This window comes from Acomys minous (assembly GCF_964271855.1).
Source record: "Acomys minous genome assembly, chromosome: 4".
NCBI lineage: Eukaryota > Metazoa > Chordata > Mammalia > Rodentia > Muridae > Acomys > Acomys minous.
In genome coordinates, this window is record NC_140486.1 from 51,188,656 (window position 1) to 51,212,001 (window position 23,346).

Genomic DNA, 23,346 nt, shown 5'->3' on the forward strand with positions numbered 1-23,346 from the left:
ACAGAAAGCAAGAAAGGGAACAAGTTGTGACACTATTTCAGGGGTAGGGAATGGTGTGAGTAGAAGGCAGCGTGAGAATGTTGGTTGCACAGACAATACTCAGCTTAGCAGCACTCTGGGGGCACAGTTAGGGGGACTGCAGTTAATTCAAGGCCAGCCTGGTTCACAGCAAGTTCCAGCCAGGGCTGCATATAGAGAGGCCATGGCTCGGAGGAGCAAACCCAAACAACAAACAAGAACCCACCAAACTGATGAGCTGGGACTTACAGTATAATATCCATAGGTAGGAAAAGGAGACACTAGCTTGTGATAGTTGAAGGTGGGTTGGGACTGTGAGGTGTGCAAATGGCTTGGGATAATTGAGTGAAGAAATTGGGCTTAATTTAACAGTAAGACAAGGAATACAGATGTTGAGTTTGATTGTGGAGATTTGCTAGTATCTAACTTGGTTCTTTTGGGGAGCAATGAAATAGTTTAAATTTGTCACCTGACACTGCTTTATAGTTAGTATTTTACATATGGAACTCTACAATAATTTTGGATAAATTGTTAAAGCCAGAGCCAGCCACTCTCTACTCTCACATGCCCTTCCTCCTCTGAGAACCTGGGGCTGGGACCTGGGGCAAGACACTGAGTTCAGCTAGGGCATGGTGGCGCACGCCTTTAATCCCAGCACTTGGGGAGGCAGAGGCAGGCGGATCACTGTGAGTTCGAGGCCAGCCTGGTCTACAAAGTGAATCCATGACAGCCAAGGCTACACAGAGAAACCCTGTCTCAAACAAACAAACAAACAAGGCAGAGGGGCTGGGGGGTAGCCTAGTTGATAAAAGTGCTTACCCAGAATGCATGAAGCATTGGTTTCCAACCGAAGCACCACATAAACTGGGCATGATGGTGCATGCCTGTAATCCTAGTACCCAGGAGGTAGAGGCAAGAGGATCATATGATGATTCTCAGCTGCATAGTGAGTTTGAGGACAGCTTGTGAGACATAAAACCCTTTATCAAACAACAAAAAAGCCTGCAGGGCATGTGTCTTCCTGGAGGGTTTAAGTCATACAATTTTTTAAGAATTATATTTAGAAAAATAGGTTAACTTACCTTCTTAATTATGTTACCAAGTTCAAAATCTGGTCTTCTGCCTATAGAGTAATCAGCCTTCACTTCAGAATAGGTGTCATTAATTATTGCCAAGAACATGTTCTAGGGAGAAATACTCAAGTAATTATTTCAATAAAAATTTACTTAGGGGTGGGCATATAGCTCAGCGTTAGAGAGCTTGTCTAGAATGTTCAAGGTCCTGAGTTTGATCCCCAGCATCCCAACACACACACACACACACACACACACACACACACACACACACACACGTCCACTCACATACACAGAGTGACCTTTTAAAGCTGGGTACTGGGTCAAGGGCCTATAGTTCAGCTACTGGGGGAGCTGAGGAAGAGTCACTTGAGCCTTCCTCCATCAAGGCCACACCACCTAAACTGCTCCAACAGCACCACTAGCTGGGGACTAAGTGTGCAATGCCACAACTTTGTGACTAGTCTGCAAAGAAGAAAAAGTCATTCTTACCAGGAGTACAAAGAACACAAAGAAGATGAACGTGATGAAGTAGACGGGCCCCAAGATCCAGTTGGCCTGCTGGATGCCAGCAAAGTTAAAGTCCCCAAGGACAATTCGAAATTGCGCAAATCTTTTATGAGAAGAAAAGCATTAGAAAATGTTCTTCACACACCTCATTCACAACTTGTGGTTGCTAGTGATTCTGGCTGCATAAGGCATAATGCTCTTGACTTTCTTCAGTGTTGGGGACTGAACCCAAGACCTCATGCATGCTAGAGTTTGCTCTACACTGAGCCACGACCCAGCTCTTCCTCTCTGCTTTTAATTATGCTGTGGCAGACAGAGCATGGTAGAACATGCCTATAATCCCAGTACATGAGAGACCGAGGCAGGAGACCAGGAGCTCGGTGTCAGCCTTGATAACACTGCAAACTTAAGGTCTTTGTAGGCTACATGGCACCCCTCAAAAATAAAATTTTCTCTACAACCACTTGCAAATGCTCCCAAAGGTGGGGCTGTGGAGATGGCTCAGGTGGCATGAAAACATAAGAATTTGAGTTTGAGTCCCAGGCACCTCTGTCAAAGCTGAGCATGGAGGTGTGTGATCCCAGTGCTGGGGCAGGGCAGAAATGGGTGGATCCTAGTAGCTTGCTGGCTGCCAGTAAGTGAGCTCTGGGTTCAGTGGCAGACCCTGTCTGAAAACAAAACGAAACAAAATGGCGGGTGGAGAATACTTAGCAGGTAAAGATGCTTGCCACCAAGGCTGAGGAGAGAACTGCCTCCCACATGCTGTCCTCTGACCTCTACATGCGCCTTATCCCCTCAGTTAAAAAACAAAGTGGAGAGCCATCAAGGAAACACCAGATGTCAACCTCCGGCCTCTACCTGTATGTTTACCTACACATACACATGCCCGACCCTGCACAAATACATGCGTGCAACTTGTGTGGTACCCACATATAAGGGGGAAAAAGTCCCCTAAGGCAAGCTTAGGGGTACTTCAATAGCTGATCCAGAAGTTTAGGAAATGGTAACTGTCCTCTTCCTTTTCCTGTTCCCACACATACAGTGGTATTTCTGGGCCACAAGGGGGAGTGGAATCCTGTCATTTGCAGACAAATGACGGTTAAGCAGAGAATGTCATATTAGAAAAAAAAAAAAGCCACAATCAGAAAAGCAAGCATCAGGTGTGTCTTATGTATAAAAAACTACCTGAAAGTGGAAGAGAGCAACTGTGAAAGGTGGAGGCAAGTATTAGCTACTTTCTGTTGCTGTGATAAAACAGCAATGACAAAAGGAACTTACAGAGGAAAGGGTTTTTTAGGCTTCTGGTTCCAGAGCTGGGCTCGGCAGAAGGAAGGCAGGAGCAAGAAGCGGAGAGATTACATCCTCAACCTCATGAAACAGAGGTTGAACTGAAAGTAGGGTAAGACTGGGAAATCTCAAGGCCCAACCTGTTTTGCACTTCCTCTGGCAAGGCTGGACCACTTAAACCTTCCCACCCAGCATCCACCAGCTGGGGACCAAGTGTGCAGATGCACAAGCCTCTGGGTGAAACGTCTCATTGGCTAAAGGGCAGAAAGAGGGAGTGTGGTCCACATAAGGCGCATCCTTCTCGGCAGGTGTCACAGGGAATGCCATTTATCTGTACAGTAGCATGTGTCACTAGCTATGGTGAAAACGGGCCACCTTTGTGTTAGGCCTTCAGCGTTTTCTATTTCATTCTGTTTTTTGAAATGTCTTCCAGACAGGGTTGATCTGAATAACTCAGGGCAGGCATCCTCATTGACAACAAAACGTCCCTCTGTTAACTCTCTACGGTTCTGCCTGTCTGCCTTTCCCCTTCCCCAGGCTCTGTGGGTGAGTGATGAAGGTCAGTCGGGGCCTATCAACGCGTCTGGTTACAAAGTGACAGTGAAAGAATGAAGATAACAAAGTCAGCTGTTAGAAATTGGAAACACAGCTGGGCGGTGGTGGCACACGCCTTTAATCCCAGCACTCGGGAGGCAGAGGCAGGTGGATCTCTGTGAGTTCGAGGCCAGCCTGGTCTACAAAGGGAATCCAGGACAGCCAAGGCTACACAGAGAAACCCTGTCTCAAAAAACAAACAAACAAACAAACAAAAACCCCAAAACAAACAACAGCAACAAAAAAGCTGTGAGAATAAATCTTACAGAAACACTGGATCCCACGTACCTCATCTTGAGTAATATCTCACTTTCTAACTCAACCTACCAATGACAAAAAAAAAAAAAAAAAAAAAAAAAAAAAAAGATACCACCAGCTGTTTTAATTTTCTAGCGGCAGACCTCATTTTGAGTACGGTATTTAGCCTTAAGCGAAATATAGATCCAAGCTTCTACTCAACTATTTATCATGCGGCTTTGTGTGCTTTTCTGGTTAGAAAACAATTACGTTTGTATGAAAGGGCTTACATGGAATTTTGAAAAGTGGAGAAGTCATCAACCTGGGACCCAAACACAAGGAATCCTAGCTGTGCGTAGGCAGAGAATATGATGAAGAACATGATAGCGAAGCCCACTATGTCCTTCATGCAGCGGGAGAGGGTTGATGACAGCTGAGACATGGTCTCGTTGAAGCTTATGAACTTGAATATCTGAAAGAGACACAGGAGCCGATACATGCGTGCGGAGCTGTTTAGAATCAGGGAAATTAGTTTCAGAAGAATTTGTCAAATAAACGGAGACCATGATAACCAAGGGTGTTTGATGGTCTGTCAGCAACCATTTAAAGGTTAAATTAACTTTTAATTACTTTTTTTTGGTAGGGATTTGTATAGGTGGTGGGGGTTTGGGAGGCGAGTATACCACACAGTACCTGTAGAAATCCGAGGACAACTTGTGGGAGCTGGTTCGCTCTTTCCCAAGAACCAAACCCCAGGTTTGGGCAAGGACCTTACCCGGGGTGCCAGATTGCTTCTGACACTCACTTCTTAGTGGGAGAAATACCTCCCCGCCATAGCAGGTAACAGTTTTACTAATACACATATGCTAATGGATTATATAGGAGAGTGAAATATAAATACCTTTATCCACGCAAAGAAGATAGTGATAGCAAGTATATTGTTATAGTAAATGTGCCAGTATGCGAGAAAATAGAAGTCCGGATACTTTTCCGTGTTTTTCAACAGCCGTCCAAGCAAGATAAAATTCTGCATGTTACAGTATGCATAGAAAGAAACAGCCAGAAAACAAAGCTGAAGGGGAAAACAAAAAGGGTTAAACTGGAGACTATCTCTGTCTCTTAATTTCTCTCAGCCTTTGAAGAAAACACATGAAGAAAGCTCACTAAAGGAAAAAGGGAGGAAGAGACAGGAATAGGCTTTTGAAATAATTGTGTTGAGTGGCTTATCAAGTCTATTTCTCTACCAAACACAAGGGAGACACCTGCCAATCAACGCAATGCCTCTGACTTCTTGGGAAGAGACTTGATCAAACATTGTGTCCAAGAACATACAAAATGGCTCTTCTGTCAAGTCTATGCAATTATCTCTGCTTTTTCACTGAACTGCCTTTTAAAATTCCATGTACCTCCATTGTCTCTGGTCCCAACCACAGCACAGTGAAGGCAGCAGGCAGCCTGCTTGACTGCCCCACGATCCGATCCGTTTTCTGCTGGTCCTTTCCTTCTAACCCAAGCCTTGTGGGTGTGAGTGAGGAGGTCACACAGTCCCCAGCTACAGAGCCTTGAGCGTGAATCCACGTCAACACCACCATGGTTGCAAGCTGCAGTGACGTGCTAAACCTCACACGCATACATCTGGGGAGTGCGGACATCAAGACCTCTTATGTGCATTAAATCATAACACTGGCACACACTTCAAAGCCCAGAAGCCGGGAGGCAGAGGCAAGGCAGATCCCAGTGAGTTCAAGGGCAGCCTTAGTCTACATAGTGGGTCCAGGGACTGCCAGAGCTACAGTGATCCTGCCTCAAGGAAGGGAGTGAGAGGAAGGGAGGGAGGGAAGGCAGGGGAGGGAGGGAGGTAAGGAAGAGAATCACTCCTTATGCAATCCTCTATGCATTTGTTGGCCCTCTCAAGGACTAAATCACAGAAAATAGATTTCTCTTTTACGAGCATAGGATTAGATTGCGCTATAACAGTTCATTTTTATATTTGACACTTGTAGCTTTTGAAATAAGTCGTGGGTGAGTAGGAAATCCTGTGTAGGTTCAGAGGGGATCCCCTTAAATCGTGCCTGCGCTGTACACTCACTGCCAGGAGCAGCATCTCCAGCCAGTTCCAAATGCTTTTGAAATAGGCAGACTTGAACTCGTTCAGTTTTTTCAGTTCTTGCATTATGAAGACAAAAAGAAAAATGCAAAATATGACCTCACAGGACGCAATGAAGTAATCATAGTAGGTAACGTATCTGAGGAGCTTCACTGAGTAGATCTGCCACGAGGTGAGGAGCCCGCCGGTCGCTGGGAACTCTGCCACCAGCCTAGGAAACGAAGTTTGTGCTAATAAGTGTTCATGACCTAGTATTCAAGTTTCTGTCACATTTTGAAATCAACGGCGACATATGCTTCAATGCTAATCACTTATTTTGTACGAAACGTGTTTCCATTAGGGGCTGAGGAGATGGCTCAGTGGCTAAGAGCACTTTCTGCTCCTCTGGAGGACCTGAGTTCAGCTCCCTACATCCATGTGTAGGCTTAGAGGCCCTGACTCCAGGCGATCTGACATTCTCCTCTGCCCTGCAGGCTCTGCACATTCATATGGTGCCCACACACGTGGGCACATACCCACATACATAATATTTTAAATTATTCTTTAAAAAAAGGAACAAGTCTCAGAAACTCAGATGCTTAAGCGGGAGGACAGTCATCCTGGGCTATAGATGTAGAGTAAGACTTTTTGTTTGTTTGTTTGTTGACCAGGCTGGCCTCAAACTCACAGAGATCTGCCTGCCTTTGCCTCCCTAGTGCTGGGATTAAAGGTGTGCACCACTACGGCCCAGCTGACTTGTTTATTTTTTATTTTTTAATGTCCTTCCTTGCACTTGCAAGTTCAATTACAATCCTTCCATCTGGCATGGCTCCCAAGTGCACTGAAGATGCAAGGAGAAGTCAATGGGGAGGCCCCATGCCCCTGGGCTGCCCCTGCTGCCCTCAGGTCTGTTGCTTCAGGGAGAATGCGCTTAACAAACATACTGTGGCCTGGTTCTGCTCAAGCAAAACTTGCCTTTAGCACCAGTTCCTCAGCTCAGGGTCCTGTAGTCCCAGATGCGCACGCTGCTCTGAGGGCAGGGCACTGTGTCAGTGGACAGTTCCAAGAGCTGAGCTGAACTCCTGTCACATTTAAGGGGGAGCTACTTAGTGTTTTCTGTCATTGCTCTTAGTGACAAAGCCAGCGGACTTCTGATCTGTGAAGCGGCTAGGATTTTGCTGGATTCCCACTTCAGGCCCCGTGACCACCGACGAGCATATCACATGGGAAGAGGCAAACAACCTGGTTGCAAGGTTCTGGGCTTGGTCAGAGGTCTCCTAATTGACCAACAATGTCATCCAGCATCTGGGTGCCAGCAAGTATCCATTGGGCCACTGTGTGAAAGAGACCCTTTGCTGGTGATGGGTGTCCGGTCTGTGGAGACCCAGGAGGTCTGCCTGGCAAACTGATACCAGAGTCCTGGTACCAAGTCAGGACCTTCACAATGGCCCATGAGCAGGGCGATCCACGTCATGTACATCTATGGCTATCACTCCGGAAAAGATCCTCGGCTGGAACCTTCTAGTGTTTCAGAGACCATTCACAGAAGGCAAAACCCAATAGTTCTCGCATTTATAAAGCCTGTGTGTGTGTGTGTGTGTGTGTGTGTGTGTGTGTGTGTGTGTGTGTGTGCGCGCGTCTTAGTGCAAATGGAGGTCAGAGGACAACTTGCCAGACTCTTCCTTTCCACCACTCGGGTCTCAGGGACAGAACTCAGTTATCAGCCTTGGTGGCAGCGCCTTTACTCAGGGAGTCATCTGGCTGCCCTCTGTGCTGTTTTTGTAACACTTACAGAAGCTTGTTCAAGCTGGCTAGTGCTAACACAAGTGTCCTTACTGGCAACATCTTGATGGCAAGTGGCTTACAACAGAACTCCCGGTCCCCCATTTCTCAAGTCACATCTCCGGAGGGTAAAGGAAACGCCCTTTCCTTAGCTGTATCTCAGTCCTGGTCCACACCAAAGTAGCACAAAGTGTGGAGCGCTTCATCAGCCCCAAAGTTTCTTTTCAAAGTTCTCTCTTCTGTACTGAGTTTTCCTTTAAATGAACACTTTTATGACATTGGCAACACCAGCCTGAGTTAACTCTTCAATGGATATGTACTGGCTGGTTTTTATGTCAACCCAACACGAGCTATAGTCACCCTAGAGGAAGGAAACTCAACTCAGAAGTAAGACGGGGCTGAGGGGCATTTTCTTAATTAGTGATTGATGGGGAGGGCTGGGCCTATTGTGGGTGGGTCAGCCCTGGGCTAGTCCTCCTGGGTTCTATAAGAAAGCAGGCTGAGCAAGCCACTGAGTGTAAGTCAGTAAGCAGCACCCTCCTTCCCCAGGCCTCTGCATCAGCTCCTGCTCCGCCTCCCCCTTCATGGTCAGCTGTGGTTAGGACATGTCAGCTGAAATAAACCCTTTTTTCCCCTCAAGTTGCTTTTGGTCTCAGCCTTCTATCACAGCAGAAGAAACCCTAACTAGGATAGTAAAGTGCATATGCTGGAATATATAGGAAGAGTGTTTTTAAGAACACAGTGGTGATCTGTTCGTAAGATGGTGCAGGCTCTCCTCCAAGTCTGGCAATCAGTTCAATCCCTGGCCCATACATGAGAGAAGACAGCCAACTCCCACAAAGTGTCCTGGACACATGTGCCATGGCATGGAGCATGCCCTTCAATAAATGTAATAAACGTGGGGGCAAAGTGACTTAACGATCATGCAGGAGCTCATCCCTGACATTTGCAGTTCCCATGGTGACGTAGCTTACTCCTTAGCTGGCTCAGTCTCACTACCATCTGACACACTGAACAGGTGCACTCAGGCACGTCTAAGGGCTGCATCTTACGTCACTGTATAATTTTCTTCCTCCAAATGCTGGATGTAAAATATAATCACAGAACATTTTGAAATAAGATATTTATACATTAGCTTATTATCTGTTGGCGCCACCTTTTCTGTACCCCGACAAGTCACACAGCTCGGAGAACACGGTGGAAAGGCTACGTGGTACTAACTTGTCTCGGCCCAGCAGGTCCCTGCACTGTGGTTGCTGCAGCCATCAAGGGCTCCTCTCAGAAACCACAGCCCTCAATGTCAGAGGATGGAAATACGTCGCTCTCCCTAGCTGCTTTCTCAGACCTCTCTGGCCTTTAAAAGTCAAGATCACATAATCTGATAAGACAAATATTTCTTTAGGCACTGGGTGTTAGACACAAAGAGGTGTACAAACAGAGGTATAACAATCTATTTTTTTAAAAAAATCAATATATAAAAAAGCTTTTGAGGTTGTTCACTGCTGTTCCAGGGTCTCCACAAAGTTTGGTAACTAAGGACTGGCAGTGCTTTCGGGAGCCAGTGCTCTATCACAGTACTACAGCGTAACCCAGCTGTAAGCGCAACTGTGGTCCCACCTGAAGATATGAACATTTATGTCACCGAATAAAGTGCTGTCAAACAGGTACAAGCCAGCGACAGAACTTCTTCCTCCTGCACACAGTACATACTGACCACTGGATAAACATACGTGCAGGAGGAGACAGCAGAAATCTGCTTAGTTTCATTGACAGTGAATAGAAGGAGTAAATAGATACTATAGCATTGAGCATCACTTTCTTTTCTTTTCTTTTTTTTTTTGAGACACTATCTCGCTCCATAGTCCCAACTATCCTGGAACTCACTATGTAGACCAGGCTAGCCTCAAACTCACAGAGATAGACCTACCTCTGTTTTTGGAAGGTTGGAATTAAAGGCGTGTCACCATGCCCAGCTTGATCATCACTTCTTAAACTGATTTCAGGACACACACACACACACACACACACACACACACACACACACACACACACACACACACACACCAGTAACATGCTTCCAAATGCTCAATGACTAAATCTTAATCCAAATCAAATGCACAACAAATCAGATGTGTTTCTGGCTGTGCCAGTCAGCACTGCATGGCTTCACTGCAGCCTGTGTTCTGAACACACAGCTTTAGCATGTTCTGAATACATGGCTTTAGCATGTTCTGAACACACGGCTTTAGCAGGGCTGAGCATTGCTTCACAGCACACAACACCAGTGTAGACTGCCTCAGCCACCTGGTCAGATTTCCTGACTATGGCATAAATTAATGCTTTTACTGTGTACCCAGAGTTTTCTGCTCCCAGAGAAATGTAATGAAATGACATGGGAAACAAAGACTCAGTGTTACTCCTGAGCATGTAAGTATCTAAGCAATATATCTTTGCATTATACTGTGTTAGAACATTTGATTTTAAGACCTTCTGTTTGTATCCAGGTGTGGTGGCATATACTTTTAACTGAGCACATGGAAGGCAGAGGTAGGTGGGGTATCAGTGAGTTCAAGGCCAGCCTGGTCTCCACAAGTGAAACCCTGTCTCAAATGTTGGGGAGGTGGGAGAAAGAAAAGAAAACAAAAAACAACAACAACAACAAAAACGCTGTTTGAGTTGTGTACTTGAGTTTCATTTTAAAAAAATAGTGGATTTTGGCTTGGGATTAGGACAGAATTTTCATCAGTTTTTGTTGTGGCTCTGAACACACTTCTGCCGTCTGGCACGTCTACGTGAAGTGGTCCTTCTCAGCACAGACAACCCTAAAAACAAAATACCCATCAAATCTGAATTCAGTAATGTGTAATCTGTATATTTATTTTTATATACCCATGTACTTGGCGTCAGGTAAGATATCTTGGGCAAAAAGTGGTCGCAAAGGTAGAGAAAGTTAAAGGATCAATATGCTTTGATTCAATTAATGATGGGCATGGCAGTTAACAACAAACCCAGCAGACTAAGAAATGGTTATTTGTTATAATGAATAGTGATTTGTGTTGGATCATGATTCTGGGGTTTAAAGTTAAGGGGCTGAATCTAGTGAAGGCAAAGGTGTCATATCATGAAAGTGTGTGTGTGTGTGTGTGTGTGTGTGTGTGTGTGTGTAAACCTGCTGATTTCTCAAAGTTTAATGACATAAATATACCATTCTGTGACAAGAAACCTGGAAGCCTGACTGTGTTGTTATTCAGTCATCCCATGCCTCAGGGGGAGCACCCCTCAGGGGGAGCATCCCTCAGGGGGAGCACCCCTCAGGGGGAGCAGATTAACCTCCTGGTTACAGCGATGCTGTGTGTGTGATTCTAGAACCTCTCTAGTTCTGTCAGTGAGCCTGGCCTGCGCTTGGAGGCTGCTGAGGAACCGAATGATCTGTTTGCTGCTTATCTGAGCACGGCTACAGCTGTCCACAGCTGCTTCTGGTACAGTCATCCTGTGGAGCTTAAGATAAGGCTGACACCATGAATGACAAAACAGAAATCACCTAAGGGCTGGAGAGTTGGCTCAGAGGTTAAGAGCACTGGCTGCTCTCCCGGAGGTCTTGAGTTCAATTCCCAGCAACCATATGATGGCTCACAACCATCTATAAAGGGATCTGATGCCCTCTTCTGGTGTGCAAGTGTTATGTAGGCAGAACACTGTATACATAATAAATAAATAAATCTTAAAAAAAAAAAGAAAGAAAACAGAAATCACCTTTTAAAAAAATAGAGCTAGATCTTTGCAGTAACCATGAAAATAATTTTCCCTGATTCTGGAGCTGCTCCTACACAGCCGTAGAACGCCAGCAAATGATAATCTTCGGTGCTGCTTTTTCTTCAACAACAAAAGCCTCCAAACTGATTCAGAAGTCAACAAGTTAAGATCCAAGCTGGGCCTTGTATTAATTACTTTTTTAGATAACAAACCAGAGAAGCAATGGCTTACAATAGACATTTCCCTTCTGTCTGCAGAGCTGAGTTGGTCCAGCAGGCCAGACTGATCTCATCTTGGCTTGCCAACAGAGCCCGCGTTCGACTGGCTCTGCTCAGCATCTTGGACTTGGCTCTGTTCTACCTGTTCATCTTCCTCTGGCTTCCAGCAAGTCACACCCCTCCCATGGCAAATGCAGAGAGCAAACTGATACACACACTCATGACCTGGTTATTTCCAGTGTATCTGCTAACACCCCATTGGCCAAAGCAAGTCACATTGCTTGAGCTCAGCATCAGGGCCATAGTAAGCCACCTCAGCATTCCACAACAAGTTTAAGAAGAACAGAAGCTACTCTCACCTCTGTGTCAGCTCCTGCCTCCACGATCCCGCTTTGAGTTCCTGACCCGACTTCCCTCAGGGATGGACTACGCTCATGAAGTATAAACCAAATAAGCCTCTCCAAGCTGCCTTTGTCCAGTGTTTTATCACAGCAGTAGAAACCCTGACTAAGACATATGACCAGCATTTTTCCAACAGAGTTATCTCCCCAGCCCCTAAAACAAGAAATTTTAACATTCTGATTTTATGAAAAAATCATGACACGTCAGACCTGTACAATTCCAGGCCAGACAGAAATGGCAAGACTATGTATCCTCACACCATAAGACACTAAAGGGCAGGAGGACTCCGAAGGTAAAAGAACCTTGGTGCACAAGCTTGAGTTTCATTCCTGGAACCCACGGTCGGCGGAGAAAACTGACTCCCTAAAACTGTCTTCTGACCACTATACTTGGCACTATGGCACACACACACACACACACACACACACACACACACACACACACACACACACGACATTAAAGCCTAGCGTATTGTACGTGATTCTTCATGTGCCTGAACACGTCCTGAAATACCGAAACAGCAAGTGTGGTACTGCTATTGTCTTCTGCATTACTGTCAGCAGAACACCGTATTTATCCTAAAGCTACGACTTTAACCTCAGCACAGGTATGCGGAAACTGCAACACCAAGGGCGGCTTTGGATCCTTTGAAAATTCAGTTTGCCAAGACAAAACATCTGAGCCACTCACCTGATGGTGCAAAACAGATTGACGTTAGCATTGTATAACGAAAAGTCAATAAAAACAACTCTGGTCCCTCTGGTGATCCAGCTGTTGAGCCGCAGGTCAGCGAACTTGGTTTTGGTTTCAGACTTTGACTTTGATAACGTGACTATATATCCTCCATCTCGGTAAACGCCGACAAAACCCCAGTGCCAAGGGGCATTGGCGGGGGGAGCCGAGTACTTCCATCTGTGGGACAGCAAAGGAATACTGGAGATGGAAAAGCAGCCCCCCACGCATTTAAGCTAACCTTTGATTTAAATAGTTGAAAGGAAGTTCAAAAGTAGCAGAGACAATTGCAGTAGAGTTTGTAAAAGGACCAAGACCCGGCAAGATTTAGTAATTGTCGTGGGCAACCATAGCATAACGAGGAGAGCGGTTTTGTGGTACGATTGTGGTACATGCGTGTCCGCATTCACACACACAGACAGAGAGACACAGACACAGATAGACACATGTTATTTAACTTTTTTCAAAAGAATGTTTATAATTTTGTTTCTCCATCTTTCTGGTTTTTAACTTATAATGATTATAAGAAAACCAAAAGAAGAGCCCACTCACTCCCCAGTTTCACTCTCCCTATTCAGTTTCTCCCAAACATATCTGAAAGTTGTATCATTACACTTATAAATTTATAACATTTAGAAAATTTACACAAGCCCTCATGAATGCCCCAAACCCAGCAATCCTGGCCTATATGGCAATATCTTGAATAATAAAATAAAATTAAAGTAAGTCTCCAAACTCATACAAAAGAATAAGTCAACACACATAAAACAATTAATCTTGGAGATTGGGGGAGGCTGTTTACGAAAGAAAATTATAGACTAATGATTAAAGGCGATAAGGTAAAGCTAAGACTGGGAGGCTGAGGAGAACAGTCAGGTGATGGCAGGCGAGAGCTACGGGAGAGCAGCTCACTGGCCCTGGCAGGAAATACAGCACTATGGGATGTTATTTGGAAACAGTTAAGTGTAGCCTTGGCTGTCCTAAACTCTTTGTAGACCAGGCTGGCCTCGAATTCATGATGATCCGCCTGCCTCTGCCTCCCGAGTGCTGGGATTAAAGGCGTGCACCACCACGCCCGGCTCATTCTTACATTCTAAATGCTGCTGCTGCTGAGCTTCTTCCCAGGACACTAACAGGAAGAACCGGGAGTGGCAAACAGCAGCTCCCAGCTCCTATTAGTTGGAAGACAGACATATTTTGATAGAAAAAAAAAGTTACTAACTTCATATTGCTTACTCTGTATTACTTTTGAGGCCAAAATCAGACAGGTCTTCATTTTCAGCTGTGTATTTGCTGTAACAGTCACTGACGAGGGACTGAAACTCTGAGTAGACCTTGCAAGTGTTGTTGCGCACTCTCAGCTGCCGCACCCTGGCGACTCCCAGAAGGATGTTCTCGTAGTAGATTCGGCTGCTGTTCTTCAAATTGTACAACTGCTGGTTATTGTACCACGAGTCCCAGTACAAGCCATCCAGAAGGGGTCCTTCCATGAACTTCACAGAGAAAGGCAAGTGTCATGGGGGCGGGGTGGGGTGGGGGGGTGGGGGGGAGGTTACCTTTGAGTGTTAGTTATCTTTACATAACTATGTTTGTTTCTCTTAGTTTCTCTCTTAATCTGGCTATCACACAAATAATGGTGACTCTTATATTTGTTTATATTTGTGTTTACAACACAATCTTGAGCAGTTTTAGTCTGTTCTTAACCCTCTATGCTATCCTTAATCTATCTTTGCCAAAATCCTCAAGATTCTTGCTTTTTTAGTTCTTTGCCCCAGCTGAATCTCCATCTCTCCTGCACTTTGGCCATATCCTGGACTTGCTTTGTAGACCAGGCTGGCCTCGAACTCACAGTGATCCACCTGCCTCTGCCTCCCAAGTGCTGGGATCAAAGGTGTGCGCCACCAAGCCCGGCCCCACTTCTTTATTGTCCTTGCTTGTTAATGCTTTGTCCGAGGCTCTGGAAGGTCCAGGGTAGGGTCTCTGTGGCTGGATGCGGATTCCTCTCCAGTTCACTTCATCTCTTGGGTCGCCAGAGCTGATGGCTTAGGCAAGGGGTCAGGATTGAAAGAAGAAAAAGGAGCGGGAGCACAGGGTTCCTTCCCTAGAGGCTGGCGGTACTGTGGCCAGGGAGGAAAACTTAAACTGACCACAATTTTCCTACAGCCAGGGCTGTAAAAGTGGTTTCTAGCCAAAAACTGCAGGGGCGGGGTGTCGTGAAAGGAGAGAGAGAGAGAGAAAAAAAGCCACTCACACCCACAGGTGTGTGGATGAAGGTGGATGAAGTTAGGCATCTTTACCTCAACTGGATGAAGCTAAGCTTCCCAACTTCAATGCCAGTTAATGGTTGGTTACCATACTTATACTTCTAAGAAAGGGGATTTACCTCATAGTCAAAAAGGCAATTAATCACAAAAACAGATGAATCCTAAAATACAACAGGTTACAGGTTTTAAAACTAAACATTTCTTGGCAGCAGGCATGGGTCCAGTTGGTGGGCATGGGTCCTCAGGGTTAGAAAGATGAGCTCCTCAATGCATTCTGAGGAGGATGATTGTGTTCCAGAGCTACACAGAAATGTTCACCCCGGAGAGTGGCCTGATTGGAGGAAACGCTTAGCACAACGTATTAGAAATACCCAAGCCAAAGCTGGGCGTTGGTGGCACATGCCTTTAATCCCAGCACTGGGAAGGCAGAGGCGGGCAGATCACTGTGAGTTCGAGGCCAGCCTGGTCTACAGAGTGAGTTCCATAACAGCAAAGATACACAGAGAAACCCTCTCTCGAAAAAACAAAAAACAAACAAACAAAAAAGAAATACCCAAGCCGAGATCATCCAAGATGGCGTGGATTGCACACTGTGTCTGATCTGCTGAACAGCAGTGACTGCACAGCCACCAAAAGACCATACTGAGAGCTCCAAAACACAGTGCTTGTGTTTCCCAGAAAGAAGGAAATCCTGTCGTGTGGATCGTCCATGCCCTCCTACTGCAGGATCATGGGACCTGGTAAGCTCCCAGGGACCCCGGGGCTGCCACCGCTACTGCTGGTTTTAGGGTTACAGCCCAGTGCAGTGCTGGCCAAGGAGATGGCATTTGAGGAGGCGGTGATGTTCGAGTCGAGCCTGAGCAAGCACTGCACCACCCACACCACAGGCCTCATGGACTGCCTCTCATGGGCCGGGGACATGCTCAGTGCTGAGAGCTGGATCATGCAGAAGTGGATACTAGGGGCAGCACTGAGGTGGGGGCCCATGGTGAATGGGGCACTTGAGGGAACCAGAGATCAACAGAGCCACAAGTTCCCTGGTACAAGAAGCTGAGCTGGGCCAACATCAATGGTTTCTGCGAGCTACTCAACAAAGACTTTGAGGGGCCTCCACTTGCCACCTGCTTGATGGCCCACAAGATCTAGTATCCACAGGAGTAGGAAGCCATCCAGGCCTTGATGGCCATTGAGGACACAGGAGCTGGAGAGCTGGCACTGCCCTGAGGACATGCGAACGAGTGAGCCAGCCCTGACCTGAGGACATAGGAGCTGGAGAGCCAGCCCTGCCATGATGACACAGGAGTGGGAGAGTGGGCCCTGCCCTGAGGACGTGGGAACAGGAGAGCTGGCCCTGCCCGGAGGACACAGGAGCTGGAGAGCCAGCCCTGCTATGATGACACAGGAGTGGGAGAGTGGGCCCTGCCCTGAGGGCAAGGAAGCAGAAGAGCTGGCTCTACCCCAAGGACATGGGAGTGGAAGATCATGCCCTGTTATGATGACATGGGAGCGGAAAAGTAGGCGCTGCCCCGAGGACATGGGAGCAGGAAAGTGGGCCCTACCTCGAGAACATGGGAGTGGGTCCTGATCCAAGGCTCTGAGTGGACCTCACCCTAACATCTAACCCATGTATGACTGAAACACATGAAGGGGCTGGACCTGCAGATTCAAAGATTAAGAATCTCCTTGACACACAGCAACAACGGGTGAACAGACAGAAGTCCCAGTGAGGATCCAGTAATGATAGCCTAGGCCTCCAACCAGACCCATGACTCTTAGCAATGAACGTTTGAAAGTTAACATATGTGGACATGTCTGTTTGTTTTATTTTACTGGGGAGAGGAGAGGGATTTTGGTGCATGACATGTAAATCATAGACATTCAATAAAAGTAAAAAAAAATTTAAAAAGCTATACATTTCTTATCTATGTATTCATTACGTAAGTTCATAGTGAGTTCAGAGTGACAAAAGCTGACAAGGCATAAAGGTTAACAGGGTCTAAAAGTTACAAGAATATATGTCTTTTTAATTAGGACTGACCTGGCCACACATTTTCCAACTATCTTTTAGTTCAAAGTGGGTTCAGGACAATAATTTTATCTGTCTTTCATTCTAAGAAACAGAGTTAACTTAAGATGACAGCATATGATGCCATGAGAGTGACAAGGTGTAAGAAAGTACAACAGAACAGTTTGTATATTTAGACATTAAGATTTGTCCTTAATTTAGACATTTCTATGTAGCCCCATTATATCTTGGGTTCTGGGAACTTTAAATCAAGTTGCCTATATTTATGGTGTATACCAGCATTCATGGTGCCATCTGGCTTGGTGTGAAGCCATGGCGTGAAGGCTTATCTGAGGCCACAAATGTGCTTCAAGGCTCTGTCCCCTAGTGAGGCATCTGGAGATCCACCAAGGTATTTATTGCAGCCATGAACTTTCTAAAATTGTTTTAGAGATTCCCTAAAACAATTTAACTTTTAAAACTATTTGAATCAAACCAGGAATTCCATAATCAGGGATTAATTCATCTGAACAACAGTATATCCTCGACAAGATCCTGTAGGAAGTTTGCTCAATCAGAGCTGCTCAATACCCAGAAAGTGACAGTTCACACCAATGCCAGATGTTTCTTTTCTTTTTAGTTTTTCGAGACAGGGTCTCTTTGTGTAACCTTGGCTGTCCTGAATTCACTTTGTAGACCAGGCTGGCCTTGAACTCACAGCAATTCACCTGCCTCTGCCTCCCTGAGTGCTGGGATTAAAGGTGCGCACCACCACACCTAGCTCCAATGCCAAAATTTAAAGAGATGCAGCAGTGCACCATTGACTGGGTTGTCAGAAGTTGAAAGCAATTCTGGGGTACATCATGGTACAGGCCTTGCAAAATACTGGATCCTTTCCAGAGATCACTCATGCCTGCTGAACTCCCCCAAATCAATGGCTCTTGATATTGTGTCAGAGGCTAGAGGCAATTCTGGGGGTGCACCATGGTACAGACCCTACAAAATGCCGGATCACCTCCTAGAAAGCCCACATGCCTAATGAGCTCCTTTAACAGGCTGGCTCTTGGCACTTGCCATTGGCCACATAGCACAATTACAAGAGAAAGATGATGTCCACTTCTCCTTTCTTACTAGGCCAATGACTTATGACCACTTGGACCTTGTCTTACGTTTGTCCTCTTCCTTACTAAATTTTTCTTGTCGCTGTGACTGATGCCAGACTAACCACTTTAAGGGAGGAAAGATATCATTTAAGTTTCGGTCAGCCTTAGTCAGAGGGGTGTGGCCGTGGAACGGAGGGAATGCCTGAGTTCTACCTAATTTCCTCTTTCTCTCCTCTTACTCCATCCCACCGGATCTACAGATGGTGCTGCCACATTCAGGGTAGGTCTTCGCCAGCTAGTTAACTCTCTCAGAAAAAACAAACAAACAAACAAACAAAAAAACCAAACAACAACAACAACCCACTGTCACAGGCACAGACCTGAAGGTCTGTTCTGCCAATCCAACTGGTTCTCTATGCACCTAAGTTGGCCACCATATCTGCCTGGTGTGGCATTTGCGATGTGCGCTCTGTCCGGTCCTTTTCTGCTTCATCTTCTCTATGCTTACACTCCAAGTTCAGTTCCACATGAATTGAACCCAGCAACATGGCTCCCTGATCTTAGGATCTTTCTTTCTTTTTCTTCTTTTCTTTTTCTTTTTTTTTTTCTTTTTTTTTTTTTTTTTTTTTTTTTTTGATTTTTTGAGACAGGGTTTCTCTGTGTAACCTTGGCTGTCCTGGACTCGATTTGTGTGAGCTCACAGAGATCTGCCTGCCTCTGCCTCGCAAAAGCTGGGATTACAGGCGAATGCCAGCCCTGCCTGGTGGATACCTTTTTTTTTTTTTTTATGGACCTTTTAAAATGTATCCACATCGCTATCACTTCTGGAGAGCTTCCTTCACGGCCTCATCCTTTACATCAGAACATTTGTGATGTGGGAGCCCAGTTGCTGCTCCTCCTTCCTGATGACTTGTGCTACGTGCTGAAGAAACCTCTCTCTCTCTCTCCCCCTCTTTCCCTCTCTCTCTTTCTCATGGGATTAAGTTACTTTACACACTTTTTAAAAAAAAATATACTGCATATTACCGTAACACACTAGGTGACTACACACATAAATTGTGAATGTTATCTTTTCTGGGAAATGAAGAATTTGTAAGGCTGTCACGCATATGAACTGTATATATAAACGTTAGTACTCACATAACAAATCTTGTGTTTTCCAAGGGAAATGGGAATATTTGAAAAAACATCAAGAATTTGAAAGTTATAGAGAATAGTATCACATTGTGAACATAAAGATTCACAACAAACAATATTGGTTGGTTTTCTAATAAAGAATCCATACTCTTCTTTATCAGTTCCTTTAACAAATATTCCCCGGGGCAGTTTCTGTGTGGCCAGGGCTGTGGACTGTCTGTGAACTTGGTTTTCTTTTCTTTTTGCCCAGAGCTGTGGCTCAGACCCAGCACCTCTCACTTACTAGGCAAGCAGCACACCACTGAGCTAGCCCCCGACCCCTGGCTTATGGGCTATCTAAAGCTACTTCGTCAGGTCACACATCTTACCTTCCAGAAATCAGCTATGGTCCGGATGGACCTGAAGCTGCTTCTTTCGTCATTAGGGAGAGAGGTGTCCACGAACAGGGATGTCATGACTTTGTTTAAGTAGTACATATGTGGATTGACCGTCCCAAAAGTCACTGTGGAAAACAATTTCTTGTTTAAAATGTGTAACTCAAAATCCCACCTCAGCAGTGCTCAAAAATATTAATTTCCCTAGCTTTAAAAATTTTCAACATTGCTTGAGTTTTTTTTTTACATTTATTTACACACGTACACACGCATACACAAAAACACATATGTGCCATGGTACAAATGAAGTCAAAGGACAATCTGTGGGAGCGGTCCTCTCTTTTCATCATGTAGGCTCCAGGGATCAGGCTCAGGTCCCCAGGCTGGGCAGCAAGTGCCTCTATCCACTGAGCCATCTCGACAGCCCTGTGATGTCTAATTACCAAAGCCAGAAGTGTACAAAGTAGGTAGACGCTTCCTTTACCCTGTACTAAACAAGACGTTGGTTCTTCAGGTTTTATGCATATATATATACATATATATATATTTAATATTCTCTTTTAAAAAATGACATCAAATTAGGGCTGGTGAGCTGGCTTAACACGTAACTTGCCATGCAAAGCCAACAAGTGAAAGGGGAAGGAGAGGACCACCACACAGAGTTGTTCTCTGACTACACATGTATGTGGCTCTGTCCATCACACACAAATACACAGAGAATATATTTTTTTACATGAGGTCACATGATTTCCACGACTCTACAGTTGGCTTTTCCTCTAATGAAGAAGAGACACCATATAGTGAGTGGTTAAGGCTATGGACCTTGGATGCAGCCAAGAAGAGTTATATTCTCATCATAGGATGCTATCTCTTACTACATAGCTATCACACACACACACATACACACACACACATACACACACACACATACACACACACACACACATACACACACACACATACAGGCAAGATATCAGCAGCAGGAGGCAATCCTCCAGAGCCATCTGCCTTGGTTTTATCTTTTGAAACAGGACCCTTCTTTAGCCTGGGGCTTTCACAGTAGGCTAGGCTGGCTGGACAGCAAGCCCAGGGGCCCGCCTGCTCCCACCTCCCACCCCTGAGATTACAGGTACCACCACACTCTGCTTTTCCTGCATGGATTCTGGGATGAGAGCCAGGTTCTCCTGCTTGTGTGGCAAGTATTTTACAGTCTGGGTTCTCTTTCCAGATGAACATGTAACATTTAAACCCATGCTTTTGGAACATAGTAAGTTTGTTTTTAAAAATTACATTTTTCCTCTTTTTATAAACTTTTTGGTGTTTTGTTTTGTTTTGTTTTTTGCTAGAATGCCCCAATTAAAAACAGAACAAAAAACAAGACAAAATCATGTGGGACCAGCAAGATGGATCGGAGGGAAAAAGACTCAAATCAAGCCTGACATCCTGGATGCACGAGATGAATGTGGGTCCTCTGACTGCTAGCATGCACATGCGCATGCGCTGCGGCACTTGCGTACACACAGCATATAAATGAGTATATGTCAGTCTCTAACAGTGGCACTTATTTCACTGCATAATCTTTAAATTTTTTATTTTATGTGCATCGGTGTTTCACCTACACATGTGTGTCTGCGTGAAGATGTCAGATTCCCCTGGAACTGGAGTCACAGACAGTTGTGAGCTGCCACGTGGGTGCAGGGAATTGAACCCGGGTCCTCTGGAAGAGCACCCAGGGCTCTTAACCACTGAGCCATCTCTCCAGCCCCTTCACTGCATGTTTTACAGTGGTTAATGAATCGCCTTCTTAGCTAGTTTTCTGTATTGTAAGTGTTCAAAAATCTCTGAATGGTGGGATTGCAAAGCATCTTTTGGCTCACGCTGTCTACTTTCTAAATGCCTGGGAACGAGCAGGGGCCGGCGTCACCTCTGTCACGAAGCTTTGTGTAAACCAGCCTGAGATGCCGTATCAAGTGGGCTACAGCTGTCCTTTATCTCCAACGCCCTGCAACACCAACTAACCGTGACTGGTGCACAGCTGCCCTTCGGAGATGAGCGGCCCCCTGTGTGCTAGCTTCGAGCTACATACCTTGGGGAGTTAACACACAAAACATTAACGAGCTTTTCACACAGGAAGTTGATGCCGTGGACCCTCGGGGAGGGGTGGACAGCACAGACTGAGAGGGCGTGCCTGCTCTCCTTAAACTGTTGCATTTACTCAGCACAAACGTACATTAGTATCAATCGTGCAGCTTTGTGAAGAAGATGAAACTTATGGCCAGCCCCAAACCTTACGTCGGGTCCCATTTGTACTGTTTATTTATGGAACCAAACCAACATCTCTCCATGGCTCTAAAAGAAATTAAATCCAGTTGTCAAGCCAGGAGGGTTGCGTTTTAAATAGCTCTCTAAATGAAAAACAATAGTAATCATATTCAGTCAGGCTGACTTTGGAGGCGTTCCATCACATCTGTGGCCAAGTTTTGCCCCTTAAAAACTAGACACTGTGTGTGTTGTGGTGGCGCACGCCTTTAACCCCAGCACTTGGGAGGCAGAGGCAGGTGGATTTCTGTGAGTTCGAGGCCAGCCTGGTCTACAAAGTGCGTCCAGGACAGCCAGGGCTAACACAGAGAAACCCTGTTCTGAACCAATCCAACAACAAAACAAAAAGGCAAACAAACAAAACCTTGGAAATTGTGTCATTCATGGAATGATCTCTAAAAATAAATTGTCATAATGATCTCTGAAATCTGTCCGTTTTTTTTTTTTAAGTTTTTATTTTTCACCTCCACGTTTTAAGAACCAGTTCAGCAAGCATTTCTACCTCCACCTGGGTACTTACATATACATAGATTTATTAAAAAAATAAAGTAGAGTAACAGCTCTTCAAGAGTGGTGTTGACCTCGGCGTCCCTTCTGTAACGCAGGTCATGTTTCGAAGTCCCTGAGAGATGTAAAACAAGCTCTTTCTTCATATTGCTGGGTAACTATAATGCTTATAAGTAACAAAGATGGGGTGGGGGTGGGGAGGGAAACACGGCTGTTTCTAGTGGCTTCTGGTTCCTTTTAACTTCTCACTTGAGCCAGGAGTAACTGCTAAATTTTGCTATGGAGCGGGCAGTCATATTTTATGGGTATAAGCTGACAGATTTCATACCACAAGCATTTCTCCCAAGGTCCTGTTAAGATGAACAAGGGACTCCAGCTGCAGCGGTCAAGGGAGTGACTCCCTCTGTGACTAACACCCGCGGAGGTGACAAGAGCCTAGCAGGCCGCCATCTCTCACAAGAGTGGGGGGTATGAGGATCAGAGTTCTGGGTACGTGGAGTTGCCAATGGGTCCAGAGTTCCTACTCTCTGGGCGCCCCCACCCTCACCTCCTCGGTACCACCAAGTCGCCTCCGCCATCGCGGTCGGTTCCGCACTGTTGGTTCCACCCTACCCCTCGCCCCCGCGCCTGCGCAGTAGTGCTGCAGCGCGCAAACCTGGCAACTGCACCCGCACTACGTGCACGCTCCTGGGCAGAAGGCTGAGCTTGCTTTGCCTGTTCGCCTGTTGTCACTTCACCTCCCCCGGGGTGGTGTGGGACCGGCGGGTGTTAGTTGTGGCTGGAGGTTTATTTATAGCTCACTTTTCTGCCACCTACAGCATTAACGTGAGTGGCTAAAAAAGTGGTCGGCCCCTCCATTTTGTCTTGTTTACTTAATAGCAATAACTAAGTTAATAGTGTCACAAAAACAAACGCTGAGAATCATGGTGACCAGTTCTGTCATAC

The 23,346-nt window shown here is 45.6% G+C and overlaps 1 protein-coding gene across 3 annotated transcripts in view; it reads right to left on the bottom strand.

Annotated features, from left to right (window-relative positions):
• The window catches only part of PKD2L2 (polycystin 2 like 2, transient receptor potential cation channel), a 38,677-nt gene that overhangs the window by 9,244 nt on the left and 6,087 nt on the right, over positions 1 to 23,346 (bottom strand). For 2 of the 3 annotated variants that reach the window (XM_084780057.1, XM_084780056.1), the window contains 8 exons: positions 19,570 to 19,703; positions 13,929 to 14,185; positions 12,651 to 12,872; positions 5,809 to 6,037; positions 4,621 to 4,791; positions 4,010 to 4,191; positions 1,584 to 1,704; positions 1,101 to 1,202 (listed from right to left, as the gene is read on the bottom strand). In XM_084780057.1, the coding sequence (XP_084636183.1) occupies positions 1,101 to 1,202; positions 1,584 to 1,704; positions 4,010 to 4,191; positions 4,621 to 4,791; positions 5,809 to 6,037; positions 12,651 to 12,872; positions 13,929 to 14,185; positions 19,570 to 19,677 (1,392 nt within the window). In that variant the 5' untranslated portion in view covers positions 19,678 to 19,703. Of the gene's footprint in view, positions 1 to 1,100; positions 1,203 to 1,583; positions 1,705 to 4,009; positions 4,192 to 4,620; positions 4,792 to 5,808; positions 6,038 to 12,650; positions 12,873 to 13,928; positions 14,186 to 19,569; positions 19,704 to 22,414; positions 22,517 to 22,948; positions 23,026 to 23,346 lie in introns of those variants that run through there. The other variant, XM_084780055.1, reaches the window with a different exon arrangement.